We start from the raw sequence: 25,406 nt of genomic DNA, 5'->3' as shown, positions 1-25,406 counted from the left end.
ATGCCTGTGAGCGGCCAGTGATAGCACCGCTCTCAGGCAGAAAAGGCACCACAAGGTATTTAGAGAAACACTTATGGGCCCTGGGGGAATACATTGGGGGATCATATAAAGTAGTGGACAACCCCTTTAATGACCTTGGGGATGGGATTGAGAGTAGAGTCTCAGTCTTTGCTGACGACACCAAACTATGTAGGATATTAAAATCTGATCTTAAAGTTATGATATTGCAGAACGATCTGGATGACTGACTGGGCAAACACTTGGCAGATGAGGTTTAAGGTAGATAAATATAGAGTAATGCACCTAGGACAGAGTAATCCTATTGCTGCATATACATTAGATGGGAGTATAATCGGGACCACAGAACAGGAGAAGGACTTGGGCATTCTGGTTACAAGTAAGCTGAGCAGCAGTACTCAATGTCAAGCAGCAGCTGCAAAAGCAAACAAGATTTTAGGAGGTATAAAAAGAAAAATAAAATCCCGCGATCCCAAAGAATTGTTACCACTTTATAAATCACTGGTGAGGCCACATCTGGAATATGGGATCCAGTTTTGGGCTCCACATTTTAAAAAGGATATTCAGAAGTTAGAGTGAGTTCAAAGGCAGAAACTAGATTATTACAAGCGATGGAAGGCCTCTAATATGAGAGGCTGAAAAAGTTGAGCTTGTTTAACTTAGAAAACGAAGCCTCAGAGGGGATCTTATTTACTTGTATAAATATATGTGTGGTCAGTACAAAGGACTAGCACATGACTTATTCCTTCCAAAGACTATGCTAAGGACCAGAGGGCACTCATTACAGGTGGAAGAAAGGCGATTCCGGCACCTAAACAGGAAAGGGTTCTTTACAGTCAGAGCATTCAGACTGTGGAATGCCCTAACACAAGAGGTAGAAATGGCTGACACTATAACAGCTTTCAAAAAAGGGCTGGACGATTTCTTCGATACACATAACATTGTGGGTTACAGTTAAATTAGACAAAATGTACAATTGGGGGATGAAGGTTGAACTTGATGGACCTAGGGCTTTAGTCAACCTACGTTACTATGTTACTCATGTGCCAGGATATAACTAAGTTACCAATGGCAACCAGGATGGTGGAGTTGGAGTTGTGGAATTGGTGTCCATTGTGGTGGAGTCGGTATAAAATGGACCGACTGCGACTCCTAAAATATATAATGCATTGGGTACAGTAGTACAATGCAGGATGTGCTGTAAATGTTTTCATAAGAATTTTGGAAAGTTATGAAATGTCCTATAAATATCTGCTCTGTTCCTGATCTAAGGACCTCTGCTTTTAGTTGAGATGAATGTGTGCTGCACTTTATGTACACGCTCAGTAGTGAGGCAGGGCTGTGAAGTCGGGAGTCAGGGAAATTGAGGAGTCAGAGGTTTGGCTTACTGACTCCACAGCCCTGATGGCAACGACGATATAGTAATTTTGATAAACTATAAAAGTAGTCGTCGTTTCTACTGGTAATGGTATTGTAATGAAAATAATCCATGAGTCCAATCATGTGTTATGAAATTCTATGAAAAACAGTTGGTTAATCACCATTGGTAACGACGATATTTTAATTTCAAACATTTTGCCATCTAATTGCTCCCACTAGATTGGATATTTACAAAACATAAAGCAATCAGATGTCTAGTCTGTGTGTTTTCTTTAGTTTTGGTAACTTATGCATTGGCCTCCACTGTATTCATATTTTATGATATATATAGCTTTAATTCACTGTGATGTCTCTTGTGGATCTGTGAGAATACTTTCAGCATTGCACTTTCAAGGTGCAGTTGCCACATCTGCACCTAAGCCGCCGAAAAGGGCACCAAGCAAGGTCCGGGAACTCCAAGTTGCCCAGAGGGATCTCAAGGTACCTGATCGTGACTTTGTGTGGCGGGGCGCAGGGCAGGAGGGAGAGACCCAGCGCGGGAAGTCGGCTAAGGAAGGAACATACAGAGAGGGGTCCCGTTAAGTGCTCTTGAGATACTTGAGGGAGTGCTGAACCCCTGCGCGACGTGGGAGACAGTCACCTGTATAGTGCCACCTGAGGAACCTAAATAACTGTGAGTAAACTCAGATGACTGCACCCCACTGTCTCTGTCGGTTATTTCTACCACGTTATCGCTCCTGCACTACAATGCCCAGCATCCCCATCTGCACCTACACTGCCCAGAGCTCTGCCTGTGGAGAGCCGCACCAACCCAGCTGCCCTAACATCTGCTCCAGGGGTCTGCAGCAGCGCTGGTACTCATTACCAGGAACCACAGGTGGCGTCACGAGACAAAACTATTATTCATCCCTTCAAGCAACAACCCCCTTTTAAGAGTGACCCCAGGGTACGGGCCGGGAGCCGACCGCCGTGACATCCCAAGAAGGTAAAAGGCCCGGGTACCGAGTCCCCCATATCCCCCTGGGCGAGTCATCTATTCCTGGCGTCATGAACAGGATTCGAACAAGCCCGTTATCACCGGGTATTGTGCGCCTAGAGACTGTTTTTCTTTACTGAATGTGGTGCCCGCCCCAGAAGAACGGGCGCCATTATGTGTGTTCTCAAAGACAACAAGGAATCACCTCCCATCGTGGGCCGGGTCCCAGAGTGGCGCCAAAAGCGAGGCCCACCCCGAGCTACAGTGACCATGTATGTAGATGTGTCTATCAAAGTGGGGGGGCCGCCCCTAGGAGTGACCGACAACAGGCTGATAGGGGATGTAGATTGTGAGCCCCAATGGGGACAGTGCCAATAATGTCTGAACATTGTTTGAAATGTAAAGCGCTGCGGAATATGTTGGCGCTATATAAATAAAAAGATTATTATTATCGCGCTCCTGAGCAGGGGTACTTCTCTGTTCTGACGAGGCCAAAGTAAAGTACTGAAGTGCATGTGCTGGGAAAGATCAAAGAGCGCTGATGCATGCGCACTGCAGTACTCAGGGCAAAGAAGTGCGCCTGTGCAGGAGCGTGATGCCGGGGACCCTGTGTGGCTCACGTAGGATGCGTCATCCACATGAAGCAAGAAGGAGGACGGCATCGCAAGAAGAGAGGAGACGCCAGACCAAGCCCAGTGACACCCCTCGGACCGAACCGCCCCCCTGGTGAGTATAATGAAACATCTTTTTTTGTCTTGCTGGTCGGATCAGGACCTTATATACAGCATTATAGAAAGCTGTATATGAGGCCTGAAAGGTGGTGGCCGTATCCCATAGGGTAAAAAAATGATGACAGGTTCACTTTAACATTTTTAGGGAAGTCAGTGGCTGAGGCCTATCATTGTACACTATACACCAACACACTGATCACCATACACTATACATTGTACACCTATACACTGCATACTTCTACACACTTTCTACATATACAACTATATACTTACACACTAATATATATATATATATATTTATATATATCCTGCACACCTTTGGCTCTTACACACTGTACATATACACTATATATTTATACCCTGCACACCCTTCACACTCTACAGCTATACACTCCGTACACTATATACCCTACACGCTGTATACATAGAGTGGAGATTTCTATTGGAGAAAGATGAACACAATTCTTCTATTATGAAAACACATACTGCTGTTTACACCACGTGACCCTGGACACGCCCACACGCGTCACTCCAGGTTGTAGCGTCTTCATTTCGGGAGGGAGCGCATCATGAGTGGCTCCGGTAACTACACCGCACCCCCGGTAACAGAGGCGGACGCTGCAGGACGGGCGGACCGGGCACCGTGTGAGGAGAATGAAGACTCCTTCTCAGACATCAGTGACTCTGAGCTCCTGCAGCTCCAGGATGCGGCGGAGATTGGTGAGTGACGTCACTGGAGAGGCGGGGTTCAGGCTCTCGCCAAGACAAGTCCGGACTTGGCGCTGTCATGTGACCCCCGGCGCTGTCATGTGCGCACCTCCTGGAGTTTCTCCTGAGGCTGATACAGCGTGTGTTCACATTGTGCTGACTGCGGTAAATCCACGTTATTACATTAGTGTGACTGGAGCTCTGTGTATCAATAACAACAGGAAATCAATGTCAGGTTCTCCTTTACATTGGGAGTTGGGGATCTGTGCTTCTTTTTTCCCCTTAAAGGGAATCTGTCACCCACAGGGAGATATCAGACCTCTACTATGGCCATACAGGTGATAGAAAAGTAAATCTATACTTACCTGTATGGCCCATAGTAGAGGTCTGATTGCAGAGAAAAGCGTTTTAATCAATTCTGTTTTGTACAGGCTTCGTGTCCAGGGCATGGGAAGAATTCCCCACCTATGTGCTTATTATTCCCCCAAATCCCTGCCTATGTGCTCACTATTCCTCAAATCCCCACCTACAGTGCCTACAAGTAGTATTCAACCCCCTGCAGATTTAGCTGGTTGACACATGCGGAATTAACTTGGCATTGTGACATTTGTACTGTAGATCAGCCTGGAAGTGGGAAATGCACTGCAGCAACTTTTGTTTTTGTTTTTTTTTTTGTTTTTTTTTTAAAACGTTAAAAGTTAATTCAGAGTGTCATTTATTATTCAACCCCTCAAACCACAAGAATTCTGTTTGGTCCCCCTAAAGTATTAAGAAGTAGTTCAGGCACCAAGAATAATGAGCTTCACATGTGTGGATTAAAGATCTCTTTTTCCAGCCTTTTCTGACTATTTAAGACCCTCCCCAAACTTGTGAACAGCACTCAGACATGGTCAACATGGGAAAGACAAAAGAGCATTCCAAGGCCATCAGAGACAAGATCGTGGAGGGTCACAAGGCTGGCAAGGGGTACAAAACCCTTTCCAAGGAGTTGGGCCTACCTGTCTCCACTGTTGGGAGCATCATCCGTAAGTGGAAGGCTTATGGAACTACTGTTAGCCTTCCACGGCCTGGACAGCCTTTGAAAGTGTCCTCCCGTGCCGAGGCCAGGCTTGTCCGAAGAGTCAAGGCTAACCCAAGGACAACAAGGAAGGAACTCCGGGAAGATCTCATGGCAGTGGGGACATTGGTTTCAGTCAATACCATAAGTAACGTACTCCACCGCAATGGTCTCCGTTCCAGACGAGCCCGTAAGGTACCTTTACTTTCAAAGCGTCATGTCAAGGCTCATCTACAGTTTGCTCATGATCACTTGGAGGACTCTGAGACAGACTGGTTCAAGGTTCTATGGTCTGATGAGACCAAGATCGAGATCTTTGGTGCCAACCACACACGTGACGTTTGGAGACTGGATGGCACTGCATACGACCCCAAGAATACCATCCCTACAGTCAAGCATGGTGGTGGCAGCATCATGCTGTGGGGCTGTTTCTCTGCCAAGGGGCCTGGCCATCTGGTCTGCATCCATGGGAAGATGGATAGCACGGCCTACCTGGAGATTTTGGCCAAGAACCTCCGCTCCTCCATCAAGGATCTTAAGATGGGTCGTAATTTCATCTTCCAACAAGACAACGACCCAAAGCACACAGCCAAGAAAACCAAGGCCTGGTTCAAGAGGGAAAAAGTCAAGGTGTTGGAGTGGCCTAGTCAGTCTCCTGACCTTAACCCAATTGAAAACTTGTGGAAGGAGCTCAAGAATAAAGTCCACATGAGACACCCAAAGAACCTAGATAACTTGGAGAAGATCTGCATGGAGGAGTGGGCCAAGATAACTCCACAGACCTGTGCCGGCCTGATCAGGTCTTATAAAAGACGATTATTAGCTGTAATTGCAAACAAGGGTTATTCCACAAAATATTAAACATAGGGGTTGAATAATAATTGACCCACACTTTTATGTTTAAAATTTAATAAAATTCAACTGAGCAACATAACTTTTTGGTTTGTAAGATTTATGCTTCCGTTCATAAAACCTACTCTCGTTTGCAGTTTGAAGGCTCTAACTTATTTGCAACTTATCAAACCAGCTAAATCTGCAGGGGGTTGAATACTACTTGTAGGCACTGTATATGCTCACTATTCCCCAAATCCCCACCTATATGCTTATTATTCCTCCAAATCCCCACCTATGTGCTCACTATTCCCCAAATCCCCACCTATATGCTTATTATTCCCTGAAATCCCCGCCTATGTGCTTACTATTCCCCAAATCCCCGCCTATGTGCTTACTATTCCCCAAATCCCCACCTATGTGCTTACTATTCCCCAAATCCCCACCTATGTGCTTACTATTCCCCCAAATCCCCGCCTATGTGCTTACTATTCCCCAAATCCCCACCTATGTGCTTACTATTCCCCAAATCCCCGCCTATGTGCTTACTATTCCCCAAATCCCCGCCTATGTGCTTACTATTCCCCATATCCCCACGTATGTGCTTACTATTCCCCAAATCCCCGCCTATGTGCTTACTATTCCCCAAATCCCCACCTATGTGCTTACTATTCCCCAAATCCCCGCCTATGTGCTTACTATTCCCCAAATCCCCGCCTATGTGCTTACTATTCCCCAAATCCCCGCCTATGTGCTTACTATTCCCCAAATCCCCGCCTATGTGCTTACTATTCCCCAAATCCCCACCTATGTGCTTACTATTCCCCAAATCCCCACCTATGTGCTTACTATTCCCCAAATCCCCGCCTATGTGCTTACTATTCCCCAAATCCTCACCTATGTGCTTACTATTCCCCAAATCCTCACCTATGTGCTTACTATTCCCCCAAATCCCCACCTATGTGCTTACTATTCCCCCAAATCCCCACCTATGTGCTTACTATTCCCCAAATCCCTGCCTATGTGCTTACTATTCCCCAAATCCCTGCCTATGTGCTTACTATTCCCCAAATCCCCGCCTATGTGCTTACTATTCCCCAAATCCCCGCCTATGTGCTTACTATTCCCCAAATCCCCGCCTATGTGCTCACTATTCCCCCAAATCCCATCCTATGTGCTTACTATTCCCTGAAATCCCCGCCTATGTGCTTACTATTCCCCAAATCCCCGCCTATGTGCTTATTATTCCCCCAAATCCCATCCTATGTGCTTACTATTCCCTGAAATACCCACCTATGTGTGTATTTATCATATGCCCCCCTTCCCCCGTCTCAGGGCCTTGTGACATGCAAGGGAGGTGGGAGATATGATAATTAAGCATATAGGTGGGATTTGGGGAATAATAAGCATATAGGTGGGGATTTCTTCTCGTCCCCCGGACACCAAGCCTGTACATAACAGAATTGATTAAAACGCTTTTCTCTGCAATCAGACCTCTGCTATGGGCCATACAGGTAAGTATAGATTTACTTTTATATCACCTGTATGCCCATAGTACAGGTCTGATATCGCCCAGGGGGTGACACATTCCCTTTAAGCGATGGCACCAGGGTGCATGATGGGAAGTAGCCGAGGCCTCGGAGACCATGTGATGCTTGGCCCATAGCCTTATGGAAAAACTTGGGTGCTGGCATATAGGCCGGCTGTAGAATAGCGTATGGAATCCAGAAAACTCACACGATTTTCATCCGTGTTATACATCGTGTGCCGTCCTTGTGTCCGTGTTATACATCATGTGCCGTCCTTGTGTCCATGTTATACATCATGTGCCGTCCTTGTGCCCTTGTTATACATCGTGTGCCGTCCTTGTGTCCGTGTTATACATTGTGTGCCGTCCTTGTGTCCGTATTATACATTGTGTGCCGTCCTTGTGCCCGTGTTATACATCATGTGCCGTCCTTGTGCCCGTGTTATACATCGTGTGCCGTCCTTGTGCCCGTGTTATACATCGTGTGCCGTCCTTGTGCCCGTGTTATACATCGTGTGCTGTCCTTGTGCCCGTGTTATACATCATGTGCCGTCCTTGTGCCCGTGTTATATGTCCGTGTGCCGTCCTTGTGCCCGTGTTATATGTCCGTGTGCCGTCCATGTGCCCGTGTTATATGTGTTATGTTCTGCTACCAGAGCTAAGGAAAGAGAGGAAATCTGTCCCTACGATAGAACTCAGCTGAATCCCTACGATGTAACAGGGAACCTGATCCTGCGATTAGACCTGCTAAAGTCCTAAGCTAGTCTGTACGGAGACCTATAGATGTGGGGAAGGAATCCCTACAAGTACTAAGGACTGGGAGGAAAATGGGACACCTCCTAACAGAAATAGTAGCAGACAGACAAACAAAATATATAGAACACTGAGGTCCGTAGACCAAGCAAACTAACAGAGTTAGATACAGAGCACAGGCTAGCTAGAAAGTAGTTATACAATGAAGTCCAGCAAAGCCAGAAGGGCGGAGCAGGATTAAATAGGCCAACGAGGTCATGTGACCAGCAAAGGAAAAAAACCTAAGAGCAAGGTTCTAACAGTACCCCCCCTTCTAAGAGGATCCTCCGGATCCCCTAGGACCAGGCTTATCAGGAAATCTCCTGTGAAACGCTCTGATAAGTCTGGACGCGGAAACATCATCTGACCTCACCCAAGAGTTATCCTCGGGTCCGAAACCTTTCCAGGCCACCAGATACTGCAAACTACCTCTATACCGTCTAGAGTTAAGGATGCGAGAAATTTCATATTCCCCGTCCACCACCACCGGAGGAACAGAGGCAGAGGCGTCACCATCCGACACAACAGCTTTTTTTAACAGAGAGACATGAAATACCGGATTAATTCTCCAGGAGGTAGGAACCTCCAACCTAACAGCAGATTGGTTGACAACCTGAAGCACCTTAAAGGGCCCTACAAACTTGGGACCCAATTTCTTAGAAGGAATCCTCAAGCGCAGATTCCTAGAGGACAACCAAACCATGTCACCAACAGCGAACAAAACCTCCTGTCGTTTCCTATCAAAGTAGTCTTTAGATTTTCTGTTGGCCTCCTGAAGATTACCACGCACATCCGTCCAAACTCTCTCCAAATCACCGGAAAAATTCTCCTCCTCAGGCACGGCAGATCCCAACTTGGAGAACGACCCAAACGACGGATGTCTCCCAGAACAACAAAAAAAAGGCGAACAACCAGCAGAAGAAGATGTATGATTGTTCAGAGCAAATTCAGCAAGTGGCAGAAACTCAGACCACCCCTCTTGATTGTCTGCCACAAAACAACGCAAGAACTGCTCAACATCCTGGTTTTTCCTTTCTGTCTGGCCATTAGATTCAGGATGATATCCGGACGAGAACGACAGATGAACTCCCAACCTGTCACAAAAGGCACGCCAAAAACGAGCCACGAACTGAGGACCCCTATCAGAAACAATGTCAGTAGGAACGCCATGAAGTCTGACAATTTCCTTGACAAAGGCCTTAGCGAGAGTTTTAGCGCAGGGCAGTTTGACGAAGGGAACCAAGTGACACATCTTGCTAAAACGGTCCACGACCACCCAGATGACAGTAAAACCCTCAGAGGGGGGAAGGTCAGTTATAAAGTCCATAGCCAAATGTGTTCAAGGAGCACTAGGAACCTCCAAAGGACAAAGCAACCCCGCAGCAGGAGTATGTGAGGACTTAGATCTAGCACATATAGTACATTGACGCACCCACTTAATGACTTCCTTCTGCCATCCAGGCCACCAAAAACTGCGACCCACCAGTCTCTTGATCTCAGAGATTCTGGGATGACCTGCCAACCGAGATTCGTGACACTCAATAAACAAATCTCTCCTAAAGGTCCCAGGCACAAACAACCTCCCATGAGGAGTGTTAGATGGGGCATTCTCCTGTGCTTTAAGAATCTCGTCTTCCAAAACGGAGTCCAAAGCAGCTATCACAACACCTTCTTGTAAAATGTTCTCCTCTTTCTCAGCACCGACTATGGGAGAAAAACTGCGAGACAAGGCATCCGCCTTAACATTCTTAGTACCAGGGATGTAAGTAACGGAGAAATTAAACCGCGAGAAAAACAGTGCCCACCTAGCCTGACGGGCATTCAGGCGCTTGGCAGCATCAAGATATATCAGATTTTTATGATCCGTAAGAACCTGAACGGGAAATTCCGCACCTTCCAAGAAGTGGCGCCAGTGTTCAAATGCGAGTTTAATAGCCAATAATTCCCGATTACCAATATCGTAATTCAGTTCAGTCTCCGAAAATTTTTTTGAATAAAAGGCACAGGGATGTAATCCATCCCCGTTATCCTGAGACAATACTGCGCCAACCCCCACCGAAGAAGCATCAACCTCAACCAAAAACGGCTTAGTCACATCAGGCTGCATAAGGATGGGAGCAGAGGTGAACCTCTCCTTGAGATACACAAAAGCTTCAATGGCCTCAGAAGACCACTGAACCGCATCAGCACCTTTCCTGGTGAGATCGGTCAGAGGTTTGACAATACTAGAAAATTTTTTTATGAATTTTCTGTAATAATTGGCGAAACCTAAAAACCTCTGTATCGATTTCAAACCAATAGGCCTAGGCCATTCCTGTACAGCTTGAACTTTAACCGGGTCCATCTCAAAACCTTCGCTGGAGATAATGTAACCCAAAAAACTAATTCTCTGTACAGCGAACTCGCATTTCTCCAGCTTAGCAAAAAGCGAATTGTCCATTAACAATTGTAATACCTCACGTACGCTCCGCCAATGAGACTCCAGATCCGGCGAATAAATCAAAATGTCATCCAAATACACAACCACATTTTTGCCGATCAAAGGTCTAAGGATGTCATTAATAAGATTCTGAAAAAATGCAGGAGCATTAGTAAGACCAAAAGGCATAACCAGATTCTCAAAATGACCCACAGGAGTGTTAAAAGCAGTCTTCCATTCGTCACCCTCCTTCATGCGCAAAAGATTGTATGCCCCCTTAAGGTCAATTTTAGAGAACCACTTGGCCCCCATTAACTGGTTAAACAGATCAGGAATCAATGGCAGTGGGTAAGGATTGCGTACAGTAATTTTGTTAATCTCACGAAAATCCAGACAAGGACGTAAACCGCCGTCCTTTTTTTTTACAAAAAAAAATCCAACCGCCACAGGAGACTTAGAGGGCCTAATGTGACCGGCGGCCAAACTTGTCTGTATGTATTCATCCAAAGCCTTCCTCTCAGGAATAGTAAGGTTAAATAAACGACTTTTAGGAAGAGTCGCTCCAGGGACAAATTCAATAGAACAATCATAGTCTCTATGGGGAGGCAAAACCTGCGATTCCTTCTCAGAAAAAACTCTCCAAAAATCCTGAATAGGAACAGGCAATTCTCCCCTATCCAAAGCTGCAATACGCCCGTTACAACACTTGTCATAACATTTATGGCTCCAGGATTTAATTTCATTGGTAGACCAATCCAGTACAGGATTGTGAAATTTTAACCAGGGCAATCCCAATATTACTGGAGAAGGCAAGTTATTCAAAACTACCAAATCCAATTTCTCATGGTGAACACCATTAATAGTGAGAGGAAATTCACAGACCTTGAGAGTAATATTCTTCAAAGGGGAACCATCCACAGAAACCACAGCAATGGGGGATGATAAAGGTTCGGGTTTTAAATTGAGTCTTTCCAAGAATCCCCCATCAATTACATTCAGAGTAGATCCGCAATCAACAAACACCCGAAATTACATTAATTTTTCCTGAGCAATCGTGGAAGCAGCTAAAAATACACCCTTGGAATTTAAACAGGCAATACGGGCATGACTGACCTTTTTTTTTTTCTTTCTTCATACGAAGCTCACAGCCTTTAATCAAATGACCAGATTTTCCGCAATAGAAACACAAGCCTTCAGAAAATCGACGGTCTTTTTCTTGAGAGCGAGGTGCCACCGATCCAATCTCCATCGATTCACCACTGTTAGTACACACATTCTCATAACCAGAAACTGACATAGCAAAGGATTTGCTCTCATTAACCCTTGCACGCAGTCTCCTATCCACCCGTATAGCTAATTGCATAGCCTGTTGCAAATCTTCAGGTGTAGGATAAGCAATTAGCAGGTCTTTAACCCTTTCATTGAGCCCAGCAAGAAATAGACTTTTCAGAGCAGAATCGTTCCACCCTGTTTGAGTAGACCAACGACGGAAATGAGTACAATATTTTTCCACATTACCTGATCCCTGTCTCAAACGTCTTAACTCAGTCTCAGCTAATGCGACACGGTCAGGATCATCATATAATAGTCCCAAAGCAGAAAAAAAACTATCCACTGATCTGAAGCATGTATCACTAGGTTGCAAAGAAAAGGCCCACTCCTGAGGCTCTTTGCGCAAAAGTGACATTATGAACCCTATGCGCTGGGATTCATCCCCAGAGGACTTGGGTCTCAAACGAAAATACAATAAGCAAGCATTTTTAAATGAAAAAAATTCTCGGTGTTCACCAAAAAATAAATCCGGCAAACATACCTTAGGCTCCAAGAAATGTGCTCCAGGACAGTTACTCACGTGCTGACGGAGCTCGGCCACCTCCAGAGAGAGTCCCTGCAGGCGATGAGCCAAATCCTGAACCGACACCATGATGGAACAGAAAAATCTTTCCTTAGAGAATTTGCAGGCTGGACTTACTGTTATGTTCTGCTACCAGAGCTAAGGAAAGAGAGGAAATCTGTCCCTACGATAGAACTCAGCTGAATCCCTACGATGTAACAGGGAACCTGATCCTGCGATCAGACCTGCTAAAGTCCTAAGCTAGTCTGTACGGAGACCTATAGATGTGGGGAAGGAATCCCTACAAGTACTAAGGACTGGGAGGAAAATGGGACACCTCCTAACAGAAATAGTAGCAGACAGACAAACAAACAAAATATATAGAACACTGAGGTCCGTAGACCAAGCAAACTAACAGAGTTAGATACAGAGCACAGGCTAGCTAGAAAGTAGTTATACAATGAAGTCCAGCAAAGCCAGAAGGGCGGAGCAGGATTAAATAGGCCAACGAGGTCATGTGACCAGCAAAGGAAAAAACCTAAGAGCAAGGTTCTAACAATATGTCTGTGTGCCGTCCTTGTGCCCGTGTTATACATCGTGTGCCGTCCTTGTGCCCGTGTTATACATCGTGTGCCGTCCTTGTGTCCGTGTTATATGTCTGTGTGCTGTCCTTGTGTCCGTGTTATACATCATGTGCCGTCCTTGTGTCCGTGTTATACATCGTGTGCCGTCCTTGTGTCCGTGTTATATGTCTGTGTGCCGTCCTTGTGTCCGTGTTATACATCGTGTGCCGTCCTTGTGTCCGTGTTATATGTCTGTGTGCTGTCCTTGTGTCCGTGTTATATGTCTGTGTGCTGTCCTTGTGTCCGTGTTATACATTGTGTGCCGTCCTTGTGCCCGTGTTATACATTGTGTGCCGTCCTTGTGCCCGTGTTATACATTGTGTGCCGTCCTTGTGCCCGTGTTATACATCGTGTGCCGTCCTTGTTATATGTCTGTGTGCTGTCCTTGTGTCCGTGTTATACATCATGTGCCGTCCTTGTGTCCGTGTTATACATCGTGTGCCGTCCTTGTGTCCGTGTTATATGTCTGTGTGCCGTCCTTGTGTCCGTGTTATACATCGTGTGCCGTCCTTGTGTCCGTGTTATATGTCTGTGTGCTGTCCTTGTGTCCGTGTTATATGTCTGTGTGCTGTCCTTGTGTCCGTGTTATACATTGTGTGCCGTCCTTGTGCCCGTGTTATACATTGTGTGCCGTCCTTGTGCCCGTGTTATACATTGTGTGCCGTCCTTGTGCCCGTGTTATACATCGTGTGCCGTCCTTGTTATATGTCTGTGTGCTGTCCTTGTGTCCGTGTTATATGTCTGTGTGCTGTCCTTGTGTCCGTGTTATACATTGTGTGCCGTCCTTGTGCCCGTGTTATGCATCGTGTGCCGTCCTTGTTATATGTCTGTGTGCTGTCCTTGTGTCCGTGTTATACATCATGTGCCGTCCTTGTGCCCGTGTTGTATATCTGTGTGCCGTCCTTGTGTCCGTGTTATATGTCTGTGCCGTCCTTGTGTCCGTGTTATACATCGTGTGCCGTCCTTGTGCCGTGTTATACATCTACATTAACAAATGTTCGTGATCAATTCCAGTTTCCTGTTTAGAATAGAAATGTGTCCGTAAGAATCTGATGTTATTTGGATATTCTTTGTGGGATCCAATTTTTTTCTTAACACGCCCATAGACTGGTATTGGTGAATCTCATCCGAAATACCCAAGAAATGGCGCGCACTGCCATTCTCCACCTCTTTAACAGTCGGACCTTGAGAAAAATCGTTCATCTGAATAGCCCTATTGAATAACATGGGTCGGTGTGCTGTGTGTGTGCTACCCTAGCGGGTCCGTGCGCGGCAATACACGCTGCCAGCCAATCAGAGGCCAGCATCGGCGTTCACGTGTTCGGGGGCGCATGGCAGTGACGTCATGCACTTCTGTCACTTGCAAGCTGAAGTCCGCTGCTGGCTTCAGACGATGACGCTGCGTGGCAGGGGAGCGGAGGGAAGGTGAGTATATTGATTTATTTTTTCGATACATTAAAGAACAGTGACAAAACAGGAGACATATACCAGGATGGGGCCGAGGATAGGGGATATATATACCAGGATATATATATTATACATGCAGTGGGTACAGAAAGTATTCAGACCCCTTTAAATTTTTCACTCTTTATTTCATTGCAGCCATTTGGTAAATTCTAAAAAGTTATTTTTTTTCCTCATTAAAGTACACTCTGCACCCCATCTTGACTGAAAAAAAACAGAAATGTAGAAATTTTTGCAAATTTATTAAAAAAGAAAAACTGAAATATCACATGGTCATAAGTATTCAGACCCTTTGCTCAGTATTGAGTAGAAGCCCCCTTTTGAGCTAGTACAGCCATGAGTCTTCTTGGGAATGATGCAACAAGTTTTTCACACCTGGATTTGGGGATCCTCTGCCATTCTTCCTGGCAGATCCTCTCCAGTTCGATCAGGTTGGATGGTGAACGTTGGTGGACAGCCATTTTCAGGTCTCTCCAGAGATGCTCAATTGGGTTTAGGTCAGGGCTCTAGCTGGGCTAGTCAAGAATGGTCACAGAGTTGTTCTGAAGCCACTCCTTTGTAATTTTAGCTGTGTGCTTAGGGTCATTGTCTTGTTGGAAGGTGAATCTTCGGCCAAGTCTGAGGTCCAGTGCACTCTGGAAGAGGTTTGCATCCAAGATATCTCTGTACTTGGCCGCATTCATGTTTCCTTCAATTGCAATCAGTCGCCCTGTCCCTGGAGCTGCAAAACACCCCATAGCATGATGCTGCCACCACCATGTTTCACTGTTGGGATTGAATTGGGCAGGTGATAAGCAGTGCCTTGTTTTCTCCACACATACCGCTTAGAATTATCACCAAAAAGTTCTATCTTTGTCTCATCAGACCAGAGAATCTTATTTCTCCTAGTCTGGGAGTCCTTCATGTGTTTTTGAGCAAACTCTATGCAGGCTTTCATATGTCTTACACTGAGGAGGGGCTACCGTCTGGCCACTCTGCCATAAAGGCCCAACTGGTGGAGGGCTGCAGTGATAGTTGACTTTGTGGAACTTTCTCCCATCTCCCTACTGCATCTCTGGAGCTCAGCCACACTGATCTTGGGGTTCTTCTTTACCTCTCTCACCAAGGCTCTTCTCCCACGATTGCTCAGTTTGGCTGGACTGCTAGGTCTAGGAAGACTTCTGGTGGTCCCAAACTTCTTCCATTTAAGGATTATGGAGGCCACTGTGCTCTTATGTACCTTGAGTAATGCAGAAATTCTTTTGTAACCTTGGCCAGATCTGTGCCTTGCCACAATTCTGTCTCTGAGCTCCTTGGGCAGTTCCTTTGAGCGCATGATTCTCATTTGGTCTGACATGCACTGTGAGCTGTGAGGTCTTGTATAGACAGGTGTGTGCCTTTCCAAATCAAGTCCTATCAGTTTAATTAAACACAACTGGACTCCAATGAAGGAGTAGAACCATCTCAAGAAGGATCGCAAGGAAAAGGCCAACATGTGACTTAAATATGAGTGTCTGAGCAAAGGGTCTGAATACTTATGACCATGTCATATTTCAGTTTAATGAGAAAAAAAATGAACTTTTTAGAATTTACCAAATGGCTGCACTGAAACAAAGAGTGAAAAATTTAAAGGGGTCTGAATACTTTCCGTACCCACTGTACAGGATGGGGGAGGGGGGCCTGGGCCAAATCTTGTGCCAAGGCCCATCAGACTGTAGTTACTCCACTGGGTACGCACATAAAGGATTATTGCCATGTCATACATTTATGGCACAGAACATGCCATAAATGTAGTGGGACGCTGTCAGGGGACAGTGGGTTGGAATTTCCATTCATTTATATGAGAATTCGACCATCTCCCCACTAACCGTAGCTGTGGGGTCCTGTTCTGAAGAGAGATGTGATTCACATTCACAAAGTTTTTTGTTTCAGTGCTTTTAGATCTTTTAGACTGATGTTTCTATAGTTACTGAAGTACAATTATCATTTCATTTTGCAAAAGTTTTTACATTTTTGTTGACAAATACAGGTGCATCTCACTAAATTAGAATATCATCAAAAAGTTAATTTATTTCAGTTCTTCAATACAAAAAGTGAAACTCATATATTATATAGTGTCATTACAAACACAGTGATCTATTTCAAGTGTTTCTTTCTGTTAATGTTGATGATTATGGCTTACAGCCAATGAAAACACAAAAGTCACTATCTCAGTAAATTAAAATAATTAATAAAAAACACCTGCAAAGGCTTTCTAAGCGTCTAAAAAGGTCCTTTAGTCTGTTTCAGTAGGCTCCACAATCATGAGGAAGACTGCTGACTTGACAGATGTCCAGAAGGCAGTCATTGACACTCCACAAGGTCCCAGAGTCTGGAGGAAGAGTGGAGAGGCCACAATCCAAGCTGCTTGAGGTCTAGTGTGAAGTTTCCACAATCAGTGATGGTTTGGGGAGCCATGTCATCTGCTGGTGTAGGTCCACTGTGTTTTATCAAGACCGAAGTCAGTGCAGCCGTCTACCTGGAAATTTTAGAGCACTTCATGCTTCCCTCTGCCGACAAGCTTTTTGCAGATGGAAATTTCATTCTCCAGCAGGACTTGGCACCTGTCCACACTGCCAAAAGTACCAATACCTGGTTTACAAACAACAGTATCACTGTGCTTGATTGGCCAGCAAACTCGCCTGACCTTAACCCCATAGAGAATCTATGGGGTATTGTCAAGAGGAAGATGAGAGACACCTGACCCAACAATGCAGACGAGCTGAAGGCTGCTATCAAAGCAACCTGGGCTTCCATAACACCTCAGCAGTGCCACAGGCTGATCGCCTCCATGCCATGCCACCAAGTATTGAGTGCATTTACCGAACATACATTTCTGTAGGGTAACATTTCGGAGTTTAAAATAATTTTTCAAGCTGTTGTTATAAAGTATTCTAATTTACTGAGATAATGACTTTTGTGTTTTCATTGGCTGTAAGCCGTAATCATCAACATTAACAGGAATAAACACTTGAAATAGATCACTCTATTTGTAATGATTCTATATAATATATGAGTTTCACTTTATGTATTGAAGAACTGAAATAAATGAACTTTTTGATGATATCCTACTTTAATGAGATGCACCTGTACATAAATTTTATGTAAAGACTCAAAATTTACAGTGTTGACCCTTATTTTTCAAGACGTTTGCAGTTTGCCCTGTCATGCTGGATATCAGCTTCTGGGTCAAATCGATGAGTGGGAGCTCCCAGAAAAACGCCTATACACACCTGCGGAGTTGAAGGAGAGATTCCCTCTGGAGGAAAAAATATCCAAATGCTGGACGGAGGTGCCCAGAGTGGATATCCAGGTAGCAAAGGTGGCTAAAAAGACTGCCTTAGCCTTCGAGGACTCTTCCCATTTGCGAGATCCCATGGATCACAAAACAGAGAGCCTACTGAAAAAATCCTGGGAAACCTCAGAGGCGTTATTAAACGCAAATGTGGTGTCTACCTGCGTAGCAAGATCAATGTTCAAGTGGCTTCAGCAACTGGAGGAACATATTAGTGCAGGTACCCCAAGGGAACAGATACTGGAATCCATACCTCTTTTGCAAAGTGCTACTGGATTCCTAGCCGATTCTTCCGCGGAATCGGTGAGAATGGCAACCAGATCTTCCCTACTGTCGAAATCAGCAAGACGTGCACTATAAGAATCAAATCGCTGCACTGCTGGATGATGGTGCACGAGTAAGGGCCGAACCCAATAGCATATCAGAATAGCCTCGGCACTCAGGTTTTGATTAGAGAAGTGAAATTTTAATACAGTCCATTCATTTACAAAAAACGTTTCGGTCAAACAGATCTTCGTCAGTAAACAGGCTGTCTGTGATACAAGTAAGTGAGTAGTGATGGGACAGCAAGGGCTGTGTATGAGCCTGGTTTAAGGTCTCCTAATAGGTAGATGTGATCTATAGAAAATATAGACATTGATAAGCTATCCTGGAAAACGGCCTTCCTGGTGACCATTACAACAGCTAGGAGGGTAAGTGAGCTTCAAAGAACAAGTCCTTGGAGAAGTCACCAGAATTTGTTTATACAATACTATGGTCAGAACAAGGGAAAAAAGGCAGCAAAAAACACAATTGCAAACTGGATCAAAAAGGCGATTGTCGGAACTTATGAAAACCAAAACATGGTTCTTCCAGAAAAACTTAAGGCATGTTCCACTAGAGCAGTGTCGGTCTCATGGGCTGAAAGGGCTAGCACGTCAATAGAGCAGAGCTGCCACGTGGTCGTCCAATACTGATTTGGCCTTTGGAAGAAAAGTGCTCCAGGCCATTGTCCACCCCCCGCCACCCTAAGAATGATTCTTTGGCATTCCTCCTATGATGCTGTTGTGGAGGGTGACTAGAGAAAATAGAATTAGTCTTATCGTTAATTTGGTTTTTAGGAACCCTCCACCACAGCATCGGTAATCCCACCCTGATATTCGTTGTATTATTCTTTCTTGTAAATAAAAATAAACCGAACATACATTTCTGTAGGGTAACATTTCGGAGTTTAAAATAATTTTTCAAGCTGTTTTCTAATTTACTGAGATAATGACTTTTGTGTTTTCATTGGCTGTAAGCCGTAATCATCAACATTAACAGGAATAAACACTTGAAATAGATCACTCTATTTGTAATGATTCTATATAATATATGAGTTTCACTTTATGTATTGAAGAACTGAAATAAATGAACTTTTTGATGATATCCTACTTTAATGAGATGCACCTGTACATAAATTTTATGTAAAGACTCAAAATTTACAGTGTTGACCCTTATTTTTCAAGACGTTTGCAGTTTGCCCTGTCATGCTGGATATCAGCTTCTGGGTCAAATCCATTCATGTGTGTGGTTACTTTTCAACCATGGAGTGATATCACTCACATTTTTGCCTAAGAACACTGCCGTGAATAACGAATGGGATCTACACATCCTCCAAGAGCAACTTCTCCCAACGATCCAGGAGCAACTTGGTGATGAACAGTGCATTTTCCAGAATGGTGGAGACCATGTCACAAGGCAAAAGTGATAGTTAAGTGCCTCGGCGAAGAAAACGTTAGGTCTGTAGCCAGGAAACTCCCCAGATCTCAATCCCATTGAGAACTTGAGGTCAATCCTCAAAAAACAGATGGGTAAACAAAGCCACAGAAATTGTGATAAACTCCAAGCACTGAGTAGACAAGAATGAGCTGTCGTCAGTCATCATGTTGACGAAAAAATAAGCTGTGGCTTCTGGAGAGCAGAGATGAAAAGATGAAAGCTTAAACTGAAAATATGTCCGCATTACAATATGGAACATGTTTTTTAACCACTTCGCGCCAGAGCCTGTTTTTGCCTTCGTGACCGGGCCAATTTTTTCAATTCTGACCACTGTCAGTTTATGAAGTAATTACTCTGGAACGCTTCAACGTATTCCCCTGATTCTGAGATTGTTTTTTCATGACATATTGTACTTCATGATAGTGGTAAAATTTCTTCGATATAACTTGCGTTTATTTGTGAAAAAATTGGAAATTTGGCGAAAATTTTGAAAATTTTGCAATTTTCAAACTTTGAATTTTCATGCCCTTATATCAGAGAGATATGTCACACAAAATAGTTAATAAATAACATTTCCCACATGTCTACTTTACATCAGCACAATCTTGGAACCAAAATTTTTTTTTGTTAGGGAGCTATAAGGGTTAAAAGTTGACCAGCGATTTCTCATTTTTCCAACAAAATTTACAAAAATCATTTTTTTAGGGACCACATCATATTTGAAGTCACTTTGAGGGGTCTTTATGACAGAAAATACCCAAAAGTGACACCATTCTAAAAACTGCACCCCTCAAGGTGCTCAAAACCACATTCAAGAACTTTATTAACCCTTCAGGTGCTTCACAGGAATTTTTGGAATGTGGAAGAAAAAAATTAACATTTAACTTTTTTCACAAAAATGTTACTTTAGACCCAATTTTTTTTATTTTCACAGGGGTAACAGGAAAAAATGGACCCCAAATTTTTTTGTGCAATTTCTCTTGAGCGTGCTGATACCCCATATGTGAGGGAAAACCACTGTTTGGGCGCACTGCAGGGTTCGGAAGGGAAGGAGCGCCATTAGACTTTTTGAATGTAAAATTTGTTTGAATAATTAGCGGACGCCATGTCACATTTGGGGAGCCCCTAATGTGCCTAAACAGTGGAAACCCCCCACAAGTGCCACCATTTTGGAAACTAGACCCCTTAGGGAACTTATCTTGATGTGTGGTGAGCACCTTGCACCCCCAGCTGCTTCACAGAAGTTTATAATATTGAGCCGTAAAAATAAAATTTTCACATTTTTCCCATAAAAAATGTTTTTCATTCCCTAATTTTGCATTATCATAAGGGTAACAGGATAAATTACACCATGAAATTTGTTGTACAATTTCTTCTGAGTACGCCGATACCCCATATGTGGGGGAAAACCACTGCTTTGGTGTACGGCAGGGTTCGGAAGAGAAAGGAGCGCTATGTTGGCTGGGATAGGCAGCAGACGCCATGTCACATTTGAAGAGTCGCTGACATGCCAAAACAGCAGAAACCCCCACAAGTGACCCCATTTTGTAAACTACACCTCTCAAGGAATTCATCTAGGGAAGCAGTGAGTATTTTTTAATTTTTAAATTTATACCATTGGGCAGTGAAAAAAGCATAATTATATTTTTACCACAAAAAAATGTTTTACCCTCAGATTCTACATTTTCACACAGGGCAATGGGTAAAAATGGTGCCGAAATGTGTCACACAATTTCTTCTAAAAGTGGCAATACCCCATATGTGGCTGTATCATACCGCTCAGCCGTGCGGCGAGATCTGGGGGGGACGGAGCGCTATTTGACAATTGGAGAACAAATTATTGTAGAATAGGCATTTGGATTTGGGAGCACAAAATTTTCTGAATTTCTTTTGGGGGGCAAGGGTCATTTTGCTTTTCCAGAGCCTTTCTGCTACCAGTAACTTGGAAGTCCCTTATATTTTTAACAGATGACGGACCTGAGTGGGGACTAGCTTTTTTTGAGGACTGAGTTGAAGCTTTTATTGGGAACATTTTACGTAACATTTATCCGGCGCTCGAGGCTGAGCACTTACATCGGGGTTTCCATCTAAATTTCCAAGTGTTGTAATTCAGATGAAACCCCTGCGGGATCCATTCACTGTAATGAGGCAGCAGAGTTACTCTGGACTCCGTCTGGCCTCTGTTTAGCGGTGTCCTTTTTTTCAGAAGTGCACAAAACTGTGGCCAACCGCACTTTTATGCACTCCTAAAACAAATGACACCGTGGGATCCCAGGCTAGACGGCGTCCACAGTGGCCTATATCTGCCTCATTACAGGGAATCTCCCATCATGGGTTCCGGCTGAATCACGTATTTCAGAGATTTACACGGAAACTCTGGTGTAAGTGCTCAGCGCAGAGCACAGGATAAATGTGAGCAGAGCCTTACTGGGATCTTTGGGAGACATAATAAACAAATCAGTAGCAGATGAAGAATTGGTTTTATTTATTTTTTACGCCGTTCCTAGTGTGATATAACTGATTAGATTACTTTATTCTTCGGGTCGGTGCGATTACAGAGATACCAGATTTATATCGGGTTTTTATGACTGACAGCTGTCACACACTAAAATACGCTTTTTTTGCAAAATCTAGTTTTTGCATCACCATATTTTGAGAGCTATAATTTTTCCATATTTCGGCCGACAGAGTCATGTGACGGCTTGTTTTTTGCAGGACAAGTTGACATTTTTATTGGTACCATTTTTGGGAACGTGACATTTTTTGATCGCTTTCTATTCCGTTTTTTGGGAGGTAAAATTAACAAAAACAAACAATTCAGGAATTGTTTTTTGAGGGTTTTTTTTATGCCGTTCTGCGTGTGGTAAAAGTGATCAGGCAGCGTTATTCTTGGGGTCAGTACGTTTACAGCGATACTACACTTACTGTATTTTTTTTATGTTTTGGCGCTTTTACACAATAAAACTATTTTATAGAAAAAAATATTTTTTTTGCATTGCTTTATTCTGAGCGCTATAACTTTTTTATTTTTCGGCTGATGGAGCTGTATGGCAGCTTTTTTTTTGCGGAACAAGATAACGTTTTCAGCGGTACCATTTTTATTTCTATTTTGTTTTTTGATCGCATTTTTTTCCACTTTTTGTTTGGCGATATGATGAAAAAGCATATTTTTTTGCTCCGTTTTTTATTTATTTTTATTACGGTGTGCACAGAAGGAGTTAATTAGTGTGACAGTTTTATAGCTCGGGTTGTTTCGGACGCGGCGATACCAAATTTGTGTACTTTTTTTGGTTTTGTAAAAATATACGGATTTATTGGTTTAATATTTTATTTATTTTTATTTATTTTGTGATTTTTTTTTTTTTTTTTTTTTTATAGTTTAAAAACTTTTTTTTTACATTTTTACTTAGTCCCTGTATGGGACATTAATTTTTATTTTTCTGATCACTGATCTCATGTAATGTAATAGACATATATTACATTACATGAGATCTTCCCTGACTGTTTCAGTCAGTCTCCTGTCTGGCTCAGCTTGCAGGCTGAGCCAGACAGGACACCATATATGGCAGAGCTGGAGGCGGTCATGTGACCTCCAGCTGCCATAGCAACCCCAGGTCCTGGAAGGAAACGGAGGTCTTCGGAGAGGTAAGACGACCCCCTCTCCTCCTGCTGTCTCCTATATGCCGCGATCACTATAGATCGCAGCATATAGAAGACAGCAAGGGGTTAACATCACTGGGACCTGATCTAATCAGGTCCCGATGATGTTCCCTGTCAGAGCTAACGCTCTGCACCGGAATCGCAGCGCTTGCAGGACCCTGGGGGTCCTGAGCGCTGCGAGACCACCCACCGTTTTTAAACGTCGGCGCTGCACAGAGCCCGGCAAGCGCCGACGTTTATCTACAGTGGGCGGTCGGGAACCGGTTAATATCTTACTTATGCGCTGTAAGCCCCAGTAGTGCAGCCTCAGGCTGTGGGCAAGTGACAGCTAGAAATTGCTGGTGAGAGGCAAGTTATTTAAAAGTCGTTCTCTTTACTTTTTGCTGTAGATTACAGGATCTTTAGATTTTTCTCCTCGTAGATTATAACAATCTGCTGTAATCTTATTTTCATTTACAGGAGACAGGCACTTACAGGACGAAAAGAGCAAGAACATGGAAGATGGAAGGACAAGTCTGGAATCAGTGTAGGACTATTTTATGAAATTCATTTTATAACAGTGGGTAAAATACGCTTTACCTCCTTCCAATGACTTCTTATCAGATATACAGTGGGGGAAATAATTATTTGATCCCTTGCTGTTTTTGTAAGTTTGCCTACTGACAAAGACATGAATAAGGGTAGGTTAATTTTAAGGGTAGGTAAATTTTAACATTGAGAGATAGAATATCTAAAAAAAAAAAAAACAAGAAAATCACATTGTATAAATTAGATAATTTTTTTTTTGCATTTTGCAGTGAGAAATAAGTATTTGATCCCTCTGGCAAACAACACTTAATACTTGGTGGCAAAACCCTTGTTTTGCAAGCACAGCAGTCAGACGTTTTTTGTAGTTGATGATGAGGGTTGCGCACATGTCAGGAGGAATTTTGGTCCACTCCTCTTTGCAGATCATCTCTAAATCATTAAGATTTTGAGGCTGTCGCTTGGCAACTCGGAACTTCAACTCCCTCCATAAGTTTTCTATGGGATTAAGGTCTGGAGATTGGCTAGGCCACTCCATTACCTTACTGTGCTTCTTTTTGAGCCACTCCTTTGTTGCCTTGGCTGTATGTTTTGGGTCATTGTTTTGCTGGAAGACCCAACCACGATCCATCTTCAATGCTCTTACTGAGAGAAGGAGGTCGTTGGTCAAAATCTCACGATACATGACCCCATCCATCTTCCCTTCAGTACTGTGCAGTCGTCATATCCCCTTTGCAGAAAAGCACCCCCAAAGTATGTTTCCCTTACCATGCTTCATGGTTGGGACGATGTTGTTAGGGTTGTACTCATCCTTCTTCTACCTCCAAACACTGCGAGTTGAGTTAATTCCAAAGAGCTCAATTTTTGTCTCATCTGACCACAGCACCTTCTCCCAATAACTCACAGAATCATCCAGGTGTTCATTGGCGAACTTCAGATGGGCCTGCACATGTGCCTTCTTAAGCAGTGGGACCTTGTGGGCACTGCAGGATTTTAAACTTTTAAGGCGTAATGTGTTACCAATGGTTTTCTTGGTGACTGTGGTCCCAGCTGCCTTGAGATCACTAGGCTGTAGTTTTAGGCTGATCTCTCACCTTCCTCATGATCAAGGATACCCCACGAGGTGAGATTTTGCATGGTGCCCCAGATCAATGTCGATTGACAGCCATTTTGTATTTCTTCCGTTTTCTTACTATTGCACCAACACATGTCTCCTTCTCAGCCAGCGTCTTGCTTATGGTTTTGTAGCTCATTCCAGTTTTGTGCAGGCCTATGATCTTGTCCCTGACATCCTTAGAAAGCTCTTTGGTCTTGCCCATGTTGTAGAGGTTAGAGTCTGACTGATTAATTGAGTCTGTGGACAGGAGTCTTTTATACAGGTGACTATGTAAGACAGCTGTCTTTAATGCAGGTAACAAGTTGATTAGGAGCTACTAACTGGTCTCTTACCGGTCTCTTGATAAAGCTTTTTGCAAACGAAACGTGCGTTGAGACACCTTTGCCAAATGTCCTCCGCGTCCCCCTGGACCCCATATACAATTGTGGTAAGCATCTGATGAACCTGGGTTTGGTTTAAACATTTTTATGTGCTCCACTTGGAATATATAGCCTCATTCTTTCCAGTATATCTCTGGAAAGGTACCACACTATGTATATGGATCCTATCTTTTTAGCTTGGGTATGATATGCCCTTGCAGTTGGGACTGCGTTTTTCTTCCAGCACATTGCATTTTCTTGTCATGCATTATAGTAATGTAAGTTATTTACAGATTAACTAAATAAAACTTTACCTTTTTATGCCTATTTG

The 25,406-nt window shown here is 43.8% G+C and overlaps 1 protein-coding gene across 2 annotated transcripts in view; it reads left to right on the top strand.

Annotated features, from left to right (window-relative positions):
- The first annotated feature begins 3,583 nt into the window (after positions 1-3,583).
- Positions 3,584-25,406, top strand: part of EXO5 (exonuclease 5) — a 40,785-nt gene continuing 18,962 nt past the window's right edge. The window contains exons 1-2 of one of the 2 annotated variants that reach the window (XM_073667813.1): positions 3,584-3,825; positions 23,534-23,600. In XM_073667813.1, coding sequence (XP_073523914.1) covers positions 3,675-3,825; positions 23,534-23,600 — 218 coding nt within the window. In that variant the 5' untranslated portion in view covers positions 3,584-3,674. The other variant, XM_073667815.1, reaches the window with a different exon arrangement.

The sequence above is a fragment of the Phyllobates terribilis genome, unplaced genomic scaffold, assembly GCF_046119375.1.
Source record: "Phyllobates terribilis strain yellow unplaced genomic scaffold, ASM4611937v1 Scaffold_2__4_contigs__length_985480577, whole genome shotgun sequence".
Lineage (NCBI taxonomy): Eukaryota > Metazoa > Chordata > Amphibia > Anura > Dendrobatidae > Phyllobates > Phyllobates terribilis.
Note: the sequence above shows the minus strand (reverse complement) of the source record. Positions and strands in the feature narration are given on the sequence as shown.